This window comes from Podarcis erhardii, assembly GCF_964252035.2.
Source record: "Podarcis erhardii genome assembly, chromosome: 5".
Taxonomy (NCBI): domain Eukaryota; kingdom Metazoa; phylum Chordata; class Lepidosauria; order Squamata; family Lacertidae; genus Podarcis; species Podarcis erhardii.
Window position 1 is genome coordinate 30483367 of NC_138509.1, and position 12863 is coordinate 30496229.

The 12863-nt window shown below is 42.5% G+C and overlaps 1 protein-coding gene across 1 annotated transcript in view; it reads right to left on the bottom strand.

Annotated features, from left to right (window-relative positions):
- Positions 1 to 12863, bottom strand: part of CDH23 (cadherin related 23) — a 383781-nt gene that overhangs the window by 127748 nt on the left and 243170 nt on the right. Inside the window, exons 19-21 of the mRNA XM_081861783.1 lie at positions 12487 to 12603; positions 9935 to 10047; positions 4734 to 4841 (exon numbers count right to left, since the gene is read on the bottom strand). Coding sequence (XP_081717909.1) covers positions 4734 to 4841; positions 9935 to 10047; positions 12487 to 12603 — 338 coding nt within the window. The remainder of the gene's footprint in view (positions 1 to 4733; positions 4842 to 9934; positions 10048 to 12486; positions 12604 to 12863) is intronic.

A 12863-nucleotide genomic window follows, 5' to 3' on the forward strand; every position in this document is an offset into this window, starting at 1 on the left:
GCACTGTATAAAACTGTCTTTTATTTTTAAATCACCTCTAAAGGGGAATACAGGACAGTGGCTGCAAATACATACTGTATACGCTTTGTCTTAATTTGTAAAGACTTCTGAATATATGCTGAAGTATTTGCAAAACCAGAAGATGCACCTAAATGTGACAAACAGCCCATGAATCTTTGGAAGTGCCGTTCTCCATGTTCCTCTTCATCTTTTAAGATACACAGAGGCTCCTTTGTTTCATGCTCTGTTTTGTACTAGACAGAGTCTTCTTTGCAGTGGCACCTCTCTTGTGAAACTCCCTGACTACGGTCATCCACTAAGAATAATTCTCTGAAGACCACCTTTTTCCTGTAAGTTTTCCCACTGGCGAGTAAACTGCAAATGTTTTCACTGCTGCTGATGTTCTGGCTTGGGCCTGTTTGTTTTTATTGTTTAGTATTTAGACCTATTTTAAAGTGGCATGCTCTTTATTTTGATGGTGTGGAAAATAAAATATAGTCATTTTTTACCAGGTACCTGTAGTCCTGAAGATGACTTAGAAAAATAAGTCGTCTTCAGGACTACAGGTACCTGGTCAAAAATGACTGTTTATATTTTATTTTATTTAAATTACTTATATTTATTTACCACCTTTTCCTCCAAGGAGCTCAGAGGCATGTGTATGGCAGACTAGGCCGAGACAGTGACTGGCCCAAGGTCACCCAGTGAGTTTCATGGCCGTGTAGGGATTCGAACACTGGTCTCCCAGTGTTCTGACACAGTCTGACACTAACCATCACACCACAGTAGGAACAAACAACAAATTACACGCAATAAGAACAAAGACACGACTTAAAGCATATTGCATCTCCTATAAGGAGACTGGAAAGGTTACTTCAAGGTGGGGGGAAAAGGTGGCTGAATTTACTTCAGTGAATCAATCTGTAATTGAACATCTTGAAATGGAAACTGACTGGTTGCAGGAGTTCTAAATGAGAACCAGATTTGGAATTTTGAAGTCATTATATTACTTTTTAATTACATAGAAATAAATTGTATTTGATCAGCACATGCACAATTGATTTCATGTTTCATTAAAGCTACTTCGTGTTAAGTTGCCAACACATTTTCCCTAACAGAAACAGAAGTACAAGGAGTCGGAGCCCTGTCAAGACTGATGGGGCACTCAGGGGGCGAAGTTTGTTCATGGATGGGGGAGAGAGGGGGAGCTCAAAGGCCAGTTAAGGTAACTGAGAGTTAATTTCTACACAGTGAACTTGGACGAGAGACCTTTGCTATTTCCCCTCCTCCCAGAAGATTAATGTTTCATTATGGTATTTTTTTTTTTTAAAAAAACAGTCTTTCCTGTTTGATGATTTTGTGGATTCTCTCCGCTTTCCCCTCATTTATTTTCTGTTTCACGCCCGTCATTTTTCTCCTAGTGTGATGGAGAATAATTCTGCCTCTCCTTCTCTTTTATTTTGCCAGAGGGATTTGAAAGGCTTTAAATCAATGCCTTTCAGAGAGGTCCTTGAAGGAGGTCGCAAGCAAGGCTGGGAAAGTTGAAATTGGCCCAAAATTTTACTTTAAAACACACGGAGGCAACCCTAATGCACACACACACACATACACACAATATGAATGACTATGCCATGTTTGCAAAAGGATGGGAACTGCGAGTGCAATGTGAGGACTATAATTTTATGCCTTCCAAATCACATTAAGGTCCAGAACCACAGCAGAGGAAACAGAGTTCATGGTACAGGAACTGGGTGTGGAATAAATTATGTAGCCTTGGTGCTTCAGAATCCAATAAATACCAGCATGGGGTGGGCGTGGGGGGGGGGAATGCAGCGACTGTTACAGTGTTCATATGACTAAATAAATACATACCACTAACCTTTTCTTTTTCTACCCCCTTCAGGAAACCTCCTATATATTGACTTGTCTGCTGAGAAAAACTACCTGCTCATCTTTCACGGAACCTTAGTAGGTCACATAGGATTCTGTGCTATGCTTTAAGGGACACGCTTTGTTCATGCTAGCATTAACCAGACATATTGGAACTTTACCATTTCCCATCACGAAAGGAGCATATATCCCTTTCCATTAAGGAACTCTGTTACGTTTCCAAGAAATTCTGAGGTTTCCTATACAGCGGTACCTCGGTCTACGAACAGCTCTGTTAACAAACTATTTGGTGTACGAACTCCACAAAACCGGAAGCAGGTGTTCTGGTTAGCGAACTTTGCCTCAGAAGATGTATGGAAGCCGAACGGTGGAAGGGTACAGGTGGTGGGAGGCCTCAGTAGGGAAAGCGCGCCTTGGATTAAGAATGGACTTCCAGAACGAATTAAGTTCATAAACCGAGGTACCACTGTAAGATAAGTTTGAAAACCACTGTACTAAAGAAGGTGTATGCCATCTGCTGACCTACGTTGTTACTGGTTATAAGCCTGCTCTTGTATTCCAGTTGAAATTCTGATGCCCAAACTCTGATGCCTAGTGAAGGACTGGGACTGCAGATGAAGCAAAAGAGGATTAAATGGCCAGTTCATGATTAATTTCGCTTGCAATTTTGCTTTATTGCAAACTGTTTAATCGCTAACCTTACAGAGGCTACGCCTTTAATTGCAATAAATAAATAATCATTGCTAACAGTTACTGGCAATCCACATGTCTTTACAGCAAGATGAATTGGTCATTATGTTAAAAATAAAGGGCCGTAATCCTTCCGACAAGTATTTGTTCACACACCCCAGACTGACGAATTTAGACTAGGGTCTGCCAGCCTTATACATTTGGGTGTATGTGTGGTGAAAGTGTGTGTGTAGGGGACTCTTTTAGAGTAGGGCAAAAATGCTTCAAATAACAAAAAAACAAAAACAAACAACCAAAAAAAACACCCCCAAATAAGTGAAGCTCTTAAGGAATGGGCCAATCTTTGCTGTAAGGTCCTTTCCACAACAGGGTCCTCTGGGGCTGCTGAAGCATTGCTCTTCCATAATCAGGTGGAAGCACATGGCCCTTGATATAGTGCTTTATTTCCCACTGTAATTGCTGCAGCAAATTCAAAAGCAGGCAGGCATTCCTGAACTAGGATTGCAGCCTAGTTAGTGAGAACCTAACCATGCCTACTCAGGGAAAAAAAAGTTTGTTTTGGTTCAATAGAACCTACTCTAGCACCTAGGATTATTGGGGATAAGGCAGTGGTCTCCCTGCATGGATACGCTAGCTGTGTCTGCTTCTATTAAGCAGCGTAAAGGCAGGCAGAATCAGGCCCCACAAGCAGCAGCTCTCACAGACCATGGGGGCCAGAGATGCTGTGATGCAGCATGACAGAAGCCTCCCTGTTGGCTGATGTGCAGAGGACATCATGAGCAGTTCCCTGACAAAACATTAATGTGCAAACACTGCAATCAGGTGTTGGATTTTAGAGTTATGTGATAAACTGACAACTTCTGTATTCTGTTCAGTGCATGCTTTGTAAACTGGCTTTGTTGAAGGGTGATATATAAATTTAATAAATAACAATGCTTTTAATCTCTCTCTTTTAATTACATTGATCTTTTTGTGTATGTGCCTGGTGTTACCTGCAGACTACCAGCTGACCATTCTTGGTTTCTATCACACCTTTTGCTGATTCCCCTTCGCCCTTAATGGATAATAGTAACATTCAATAATTTATTTTCACTGCATGCCACTCAAAAGCAAGGAAAATGAATATGGGATTTACTGCTTTTATTTTATCAGGAGTTCTGGCCCAGCCATGTAACCTGTTTGCAATGCAAGACTCAACAATCGAATATAAAAAGAAGGATAGCTAGCAATGCATTCTCATTGGTTAATGAAGGACAATCCATCAGCTCCTAATCTAATGATCTCTATCCCTATTCTATTAGTACATTCTGAAACATAGAATTAAAAATGGCTATCTACTGACCGGCCTTTATCCAGGTAAATTCGACTTCTTATGTTGCCACGGCACTTTAATTGCCAGAATAGAAAACTGACTTTAACACTTATTTGTTCCTGAACTGCACTAATATCAGGCTGTGGAAGATGTGTAAGAAGCCTGTGTCAGGTCCTGGAAGCAGGGACTCTCACAGCCTGTTAACAGGCACTGTCTCTTTGTGTTCACTGGAGGGAATGCTTCTGCCCATATTCAAAATGTGTTTGCACCGCCAGTGAGCAACCACAACCAAGCCTCCAAAATCCAAACTTAAGAGAATGAGGCTGCAACCTTAGGCACACTTACCCGAGAGTCTCAAGGAGTCTTGCTTCTGAGCAAATATATCTGAACAAGCAATGATGCTTACCGGAAGGGGAAGTGATGTGGTAATGAGGAAGTCAGTGGGAATGCCTGATTGGCTTCACAGGTGCCTCTGCAGAGCCCTGATCTCTCCCCCTCCCAGTAAGCAGCAGCAACACAGCTGTGCGAAGTTAGCATTCTGGCTCCACCCCTCCAGGTGAACTGCTTCTGTTGGTCTGTGTGTGCTTATCCCTTCTTCTGTAAGCCCCCCTGGGCCCCCATGCAACATCAGAACAGTGTTTATGAGTATTTCTTTTGGGTAAAGTGTGCCAAACATACCTGAAGACTATGTGTGCCAATTACTTTTTATTTCATACCTGCTTTAAAAATAAATAAATCTGCACATCTGCACATCTACACATCTACATAATACATTAAAATGGTGGTTCTGAACTACAGAAAGAATTGTGGGTATGTTTCCCCCCTCCCCACCGGCGCATACCGTTGTGACATCCGAGTCTGGAGGAGTCATCTCTACTAAGTTAATGAAGTATGGCTCATCCTTCCACACGGGGTAGTTATCATTAATGTCCAGTAAAGTGATGTTTACCTGGAAAGAATTACAGTTGAAAATACAGCCTTTAATAAAGCAACACACATTTTGGCCAGCTTCCTTTTATCGCTCCTGTATCTGCACCGGCAACCTCAGAATACGGTTTTCATACAGGTTAGGAATGCCAGACAGAAACACGATGACAATGTCTGACAAAGACACTCTCCTTTACGTTTGTCCTAATGCCCCTGTCACACGCGATGCAGCTTTTAGCAAGATGTTGCCTCTGGAGGCCCATTTGATTCACTCAGCAACGCCAGTGCTTATTCTGGAAGAGGAGGTTCTACTCGCCAGGGAAGCTTTCAGAATTCTGTGCTGTGACTGCTTGACAGCAGGGCAGGAACCCTCTCTCTACAAGCGCGTGAGTCACAATAAATAAACAAATCTGACTAATGTCATCTCCCGCCCAACCCCCCAGCTACTTCCATTATTGTTCTCTGGGTTATTCACAATTTGCTGAGTAATTCCTCTGCTACTGGATTATACAGGATAAAGTAGGGAGTGCTAACTTTAAAAGTCACATGTCGCTTCTATTCCTTGGCTGAACTTCGGAGGCTTGGGTTTAAATCTCATATACATGACTATAATTTTTTTGGGCAGTGTGGTTTAGCACCAATGTTGTTAGCTCCTGTCAGAAGTGTTTATATGGCCAAACACCAAGCAGCAGATCAGAGCAGTGTCATTACATATCAGACTAGCAGAAGGGAAGAACTGGAACACAAAAGGTACAAGCTGACATGGAGGAGCTTCTGAAAAATGGACTGTCCACAGCAAACCATTCCTTTTTGGCCATCCTATCTACCAGTACCAAATGAATGGGCGCCATTGTGGTTTGTTTATTTATTTAATGGATTGAAATCGTTTTATAATAGTCTTCAATTAAAATGTTCAAGGCAACAGATTAAAAAAGCAGAGTAAAAAGCAAGGATCAATAAAACAAGCAAAGTAGAAATACATCAGCTACCCAAAGCCTGGGAAAATAAAAAGGCTTTGACTGGCAGACAAAATAGATACAGTGGTACCTCAGGTTAAGAACTTAATTCGTTCTGGAGGTCCGTTCTTAACCTGAAACTGTTCTTAACCTGAGGTACAACTTTAGCTAATGGGGCCTCCCACTGCCGCTGTGCCACCATCACACAATTTCTGTTCTCATCCTGAAGCAAAGTTCTCAACCCTAGGTACTATTTCTGGGTTAGCGGAGTTTGTAACCTGAAGCACCTGTAACCCAAGGTACCACTGTATTGTTAATATTATTTCTTATATTGCTATACCACCCTTCATCTAAGGATCACAGGGTGGTTTACAATATAAAAATAGATCATTTGAGATACCAGGCAAGCCTACCTTGGGGAACAATTCCACAAACAGGCCACCACAAATGAGAAGACCCTTCCCCAGTGACCCACTCCCTCAGAAGGAAGGTGTACTTGAAGACTCCTGTGCCATGCCAATTCTGTTTACTTCTCTGTAATCAATGGAGTTGTGGTGGCTTGTTTTAACAAACACTTGTGTCTGGTCTGATGTGCACCCTTACTCTAGCCCGGGGGGAGGAGGCAATCTAATGTGGCTCCACCCAAAACAACAACACCCACACATCGTCACCATCTCTGTATATTTGTCCTGAGAAATTCATGTATCAAATCACCTCAAAATAAATTTAGATGGGTACTCAACCTAGTTTCTCTAGCTGTAGTGCTAGAGGGCACATGAAAAGCGCAGGGAGGCGTTCAACTGCGAGATAAAGGGGAATCCTCCTTGAACCCAAAAGACCAGAGAAGGAGCCATGCAGCGTCATTCATATATTTATCAAAGTCTGTTTTAAACCTTGAGAGGTTCTTTGCTCCTATAACTATGCCAGAATGCTAACAGCTGGAAAAAAAACCTCACTCCCAAAAATCTTCTGTCTGAGTTTCAGGTTTTTACACTCCCTTTAGCCTTCAGCTAAATTAGCACCTATAATAAATTGGAATTTTAGGAACATATTTAGGGAGGAATTCTGCATAGCACTCAGTAGATTGTTCTGTCAGTACAAGCATTCCAGCTTGCCAGATGCAACAATTTCCCCCCTCCTCCCTGCTGCATGCTATTCTGGGGGTCTGCTCAACCCTCCTGAAGCCAACTGGTGGTGGTGGAGAGCAGGGGGCACGTGGGAAGAGGGGGGCAAAAACCTCCATTGTGGAAGACCTTGCACTGGGGCTTCCGTTAGTGGGACTCATTACCTGAATCCAGTTCTTTGGCTGCAATTCTGTAGTTACCTGGAAGTAAGCCCTTCTGAACTCCCTGGGGCTTACTTCAGAGTAGGCATGTATACAGTCACACTGTTAAAAGCTCCTGCTGCTTTTTCCTTCCAAGCTGAAACAGTAAGACAGGTGTGCATTTCTACAATCATGTTCATATTCATGTTCTCAATAGTGCTAAGAGGCTAGCTCAGGGGGTAATCAGTCAACATGGCAAATAGGAGGTAATTACACTGTTATTGTGTATCTCCTATGGAGTCCAGTATATTTCATCACCGTGGGCAGAAACTGAAAATAAATTATAATCAAGAAGAAAAACATGCCACCAGTGCTATTCCCAGAGAGCCACTAGTACTGGTTTATTAGTCTGGTTTATTAGCCTGTGCAAAGTGGGCTGTTCTCACACAAGCAATCTGTGAAGAGTAAAGGCTACCTTTGTATGCCTGCAGTTAACACTTGGTGACTGAGGAACAGCAGCACCATCTGAGACTGGGAAGATTCGGCACAGGAGATTTTAGCTGTGTGTGTATGCAGGGTTGCAGAGGAATTCAATGAGGTTCAAAGGGTACAATTTCGCAAAAAAAGCAAAACAAAAAAACCCCAATGTATGCTAAGAACATCTGTTGCAATCTTTTCCTTTTTCTTTTACACCTAGATAACTTTAGCAGTACTGTCAACAAAAGACAAATAGTCACTTGTGTCTAAACAGAAGGATTGGGGGCTTTGGCATGATTATACAGTACACAAGGGAGACTGTCTGCCCGGCCTACCTAAATTGCACCCCTTGGGTGTGGACAGTGCCGTGAAGCAACAGAGTGGCGTTACTAATTTTATCAGCTACAATTCTAACTGTTCCTATACATCTGTTCCTATACAGGAATGTGAGCAAAGACTTCACAAAGCAGGAACATCACCAGAAGTTCTAAAAATGCTGCTTCAACATCCTTCTCAGCCGTGGCACCTTCCCTGTGGGACGCCCTCCCATCCGATGTCAGGGAGATAAAGAATTCCGCACTCGATTATCTTTCAGCCCACATGTCGATAATGCCCGCCTGAATGCGTTTTGTAGGGTCCACTCCTACTATTGAAACTTACATTGGCCTGAGTTCTTGGTGTGCTTTTTTCTTGGTATATTCCTAAACAACTCAGCAGTAAAAACGGATAAGGACTTTTGAACATGCATATGTGAACTAGCCCTCTGAAGGCTTTAAATGGGAGAAAATCCATTTTGAAAAAGTAGTCCCTGATCATCTGATGAGACTTTGACAGGAAATTCCTGCTGAAATAGTCCCAATCAAGCCATTTCTATAGTTTAAAAATACTACCTGGAAAGCACTTATACACATTTCCAAGACAGACACAGGCATGATATCACCAAGCTATTTCTGGAGATCTGGCAAAGCCAACAAAAAAATTAATTCCTTTGAAAATGCAAGCTTTGATAAGAAAGTTGAAAGGGGAGAAAGGGGGGGGCGGGCGGTGATAATTTGGTGCAGCAACTTATGGGATTTTGTGCCCTGAGAGTATAGTGCCAGGAGCACACCAGAGAAGCTCAGACATGCAATCAAGACAGTTGCCTTGGTTTCTCACCGCCCTGGTAAATTATTTAAAGTGTTTGAAATTCCTATTAGTTAGGTGCCCTGGGGCAGTCACCTGGTAGACTGAGCAGTGGCTGATTGTTTGAAGAATATCTGGCCAGCAGGGACCCAGTTTACTCATTCTGTAATAATGTGTGAATGGAAGGGGAAAATAACACACTAAAAACGAGAAGGGAAGAAAGAAAGAAAGAAAGAAAGAAAGAAAGAAAGAGGACAAGACACACGCACAGAGAGAGAGCAAATACCAAGAGCAAATGAGAGGAGGCTTGAAAGCAGCAATACTGATACAAAAGAAAGGAAATTGCCAAAGGACACCAGCTAATAAAGGGGGAGGGAAAATATTTCAGGAAAGGACCATGTCTGCATGTGCGTTCTGTGCTGTGTCTCTTGCTTTCCTTCCCAGCAATAACAAAATAGTTCTGCTTCTGTTCTTAATCTTGTTTTCGCCCTCTCCACTCCTATGCGCACATTCATTTTGGGAAAGGCAGGCTTTGGCTGCCATGTTGAGCATGCCAGCTTGGCTCTGCAGAGCAGTGGCCTTGCTTGGGTGCATATTGATTGCCTCCTGGAGGCTGAGGCAAGATGACTGCTGGTAGCAGCATTATTCTCTCCCTGTTGCCTTCAGTCTCTTTTTAACAATCCAAGATAAATCACTCCTTGAGGACAACCCTTCACAGCCAAAGAGGCCCTTTTCCTTGCAAGGTATTTAAATAAAACTGGGACTGAGGCAGGCAGGTGAGGGATCATTTCAGTTTCCTTATGTAGGCTTGGGTGGTATTGGGCAAGAAGGAACCCAGTTAACGTGCTGCTTCACAGAGCTGAAAAGAGTTGATTGTTCTTCCAAATGATACTGGGTACCAACTTCCATCCATCCCAAACAGTCTGGCCAATACAGTGGAACCTCGGGTTGCGAACATGATCCATGTGGGAGGCACGTTCGCAACCCGCAGCATTCGTAACCTGCAGCACCATGTATGCGTATGTGTGGGTTGCGATTCGGTGTTTCTGCGCATGCGCAAAGCGCAATTTAGCACTTCTGCACATGCACAAGTGCCGAAACCCAGAAGTAACCAGTTCCAGTACTTCCAGGTTCGGCGCAGTGCGCAACCCGAAAATGCGTAACCTGAAACATCTGTAACCAGAGGTACCACTGTAGTCAGGGATGATGGGCGCTGCAGCCCAGCAATGTGACCATGATTTTAAAACAACAACAGAACACACATCACGGCAGGGGAAATGAATAATTTCAACTCACAGTGGCAATGCCTGTTTTCTGGTTGTGACCCACACCGCCATCTACTGCTCGCACAATGAGTATGTATTCAGATTTAGCTTCCCGGTCCAGCAGAGATGTCGTGGTGATTTCCCCTGCAGAAGGCAAGAGAGGAACGGTGAAAGGAGAAGGGAGAGCTCGTAGGTCGAATGTTTGTGGTTCAGCAACATACAGGAGACAGGAAAGAGTTTTCTTTGTTATAGGTCACAGAGAAAAGCACCTAGGGACATAGGAAGAGCCCTGCGGGATCAGAAGAAAAGCCCGTCTGCTCCTGGTTGCACAGGGGCCAACCAGATACCTACAGGAAGGCTACACAAGCAGGACATGGAGGGTAATAGAACTCTACACACTTATGATTCCCATTATCAGACATTCAGAGGCCATCCAACTTGGTCATCCCATGATTCTCCCCCCCTTTTTTTTGAAGGGGTTTCCTTCAAATGTATGCCTTTGGCAGAGCTTTAGTGATACCTGGAAACTGGACCTCTACCTCCTACTTTAATTATCTGATTTACTTCTTCTTTAATTATCTGATGCTGCAGGACTTTCCTCTAATTGGGCTTTCATTTACAGCCATTTTGCTGAAATGGACCAAAAATGTCTGCGCTAAACCAGATGGGATAATCTATTCGCCAGCCCTTCCACAGTTCCGGCACCCCACCCCTAGAGTTCAGCTTCTACAATTGTGCATTTCAGTTCTCTTCGATTGTAGGGTGCTTCTCACAGCAGATATATCAGAGATGGGGTTAAAAACTAATCTAGATTACAGAACTGCAAGAGGTCAAAGGTTTTACTAAAATACATTTGCCTCCCAAGTCCCTGTGATATCCATTAATCTGTAGACTGGGGGAAAAAATTAATCAGTGGGGGATTTTTTAAATAAAAAAATAGTGTGTCTTAGTGATGGATTGCTCTACTTTGCCCACAAAGTTACATCCAATTAGGCACACCTTCACAGAGCAGTTTCAGCTAATTTCAGTGAGGATACTTCTACAGAAAAGTTCTTCTGTTCCTAAACCACAGAACTGAAATATAACGTTTCTTCATTTCTCCTCCCTTCTGAATGCATCTATCTCCCTACAGAATATTTCAACAAGGAGGGTCATCATGGCTGAACTTGCTCTCGTAACAAAAACCTTGCTAAGCTTTTTTCCAAATTACTTGGAAATTAGGAAAATGTGACCTATGATGAACTTTGTGTACTTGGGCTAAAACATCGCTATCCAGCGATCTAGAATGGAAATAGCAAAAGTAGTAATAATAATAATAATAATAATAATAATAATAATAATAATAATAATATCCTGTCTCATCAAGGGATGTTTTGAGGCAGGGATGATAAAATGATAAGCAAACACAATATCAATATTCAGTCTGAATAACTCTACATGAACATGTTTGTTTTAAAACAAACAAACAAACAAACAACATTAAGTATTGTATCTCTAAAACCCCAGCAGATTAAAACTTCAGAATGTGTTACTTTATCTTGCACCTAAAACTTATATGGTGCCCCCTCCGAAAAGGCCCAGAACCTGCTTTACCACTGAAGATAGGAGAACCTGTAGTGGCTGCCCTTCTCCCTCCTAGAGGAAAAGCCTGCAAGCGCAGCACACACGCTCCACGTGGCTCGTGAAAGGGAGTGCTGAGCAGAGCCTGGGAGGCATACAGGCTCTGCTCAGCGCTCCCTTTAAAGTATATTTTCCCCCTTGCATTCCCCCTCTAAAAACTAGGTGCATCTTATGGTCAGGTGTGTCTTATGGACCGAAAAATACAGTGCTTTGAGTGGAAGTAGCATCTCAAAGTTCTGCACTGTATTTGTGGTAAGAGAAATTGGGGGAAACACGTTGCAATTCTCCAGGGGAGAATAAATTCTCCAAAAGTTTCACCATCAGCAGTGGCAATAGCACAGCTCTTTTCTTTCCCCCCTACAAGTCTCAGCATCAAGTGTCTTGGCAGTCTGGTCTTCATTTTACATCCTCCACAGGGCCCTGGACCAGGGGCCGTTCCTTGGCATTGTGGGTGGAGGAATGACAAAAAATGATGGGGAATAGTTTGAGAATTTCTTTTTCTTTTTCTAGGTGAATGAATAAGAGAAGAATCTAAAAATCCCTCTCTCTGAAGAAAAAAAATCCGAAAAACCCCCACCATCCCTAATTAGAATCTTTTAAATTTTCAGTATGAAAACTAGGGAGACCCTGAGAACAGCACTGATGAGACTGCCTTATCCTGGTGTAGTTTTCCACACCTTAAGGCAATCTGCCTTGATTTGTAGAGTATGTGTAGATTTGGGTTATGGGAAATTTGCTCACCCACCTTGAAGAATGTCACAAAAATAGCCTTATGATTACACTGTATGGGAATTATAATGTGCTGAAGAGTCATTATTTTGACACTCAAAAGACTTAGTTTGTTTCTTTTGTGGCTGGGCAGCATGGCAAAAATGAGGGAGAGTAGAAGAGAATAAAGATAACAATTGCAAAGACATGATGGACTGAGCATGGAAGGAAAAAGAATATTGTGGTTGTGCTTACCTGAGCGAGCATTGATTCGAAAATGAGAAGACCCTTCCACTGAGTAGATAATGGACTCCTGGCCATATTCTCTTGACCGATCCAAATCAGTGGCGTTTAGAAACAGCACTGTTGCTCCTTGGAGAAAAATAATAAGGTGATGGGGATTCTCATTTTTCAGGCACACCACTCGCTTGATTCATCAGCCAAATTAGACTAGTTTGAAATGAATCTGATTTAGGATTGAAGATGTCATTGGAACATAAGCCTAGTACAGACAAGTAACCAAGTGGTTAAGACTTTCTACCATTACTTTGCTTCTGTATTCATTGAAACATTGTGTGGTCCCCCACCTTAATGTAATCTAATGTGTGCTAAAGAGTAAGTGAAAGTGCTTA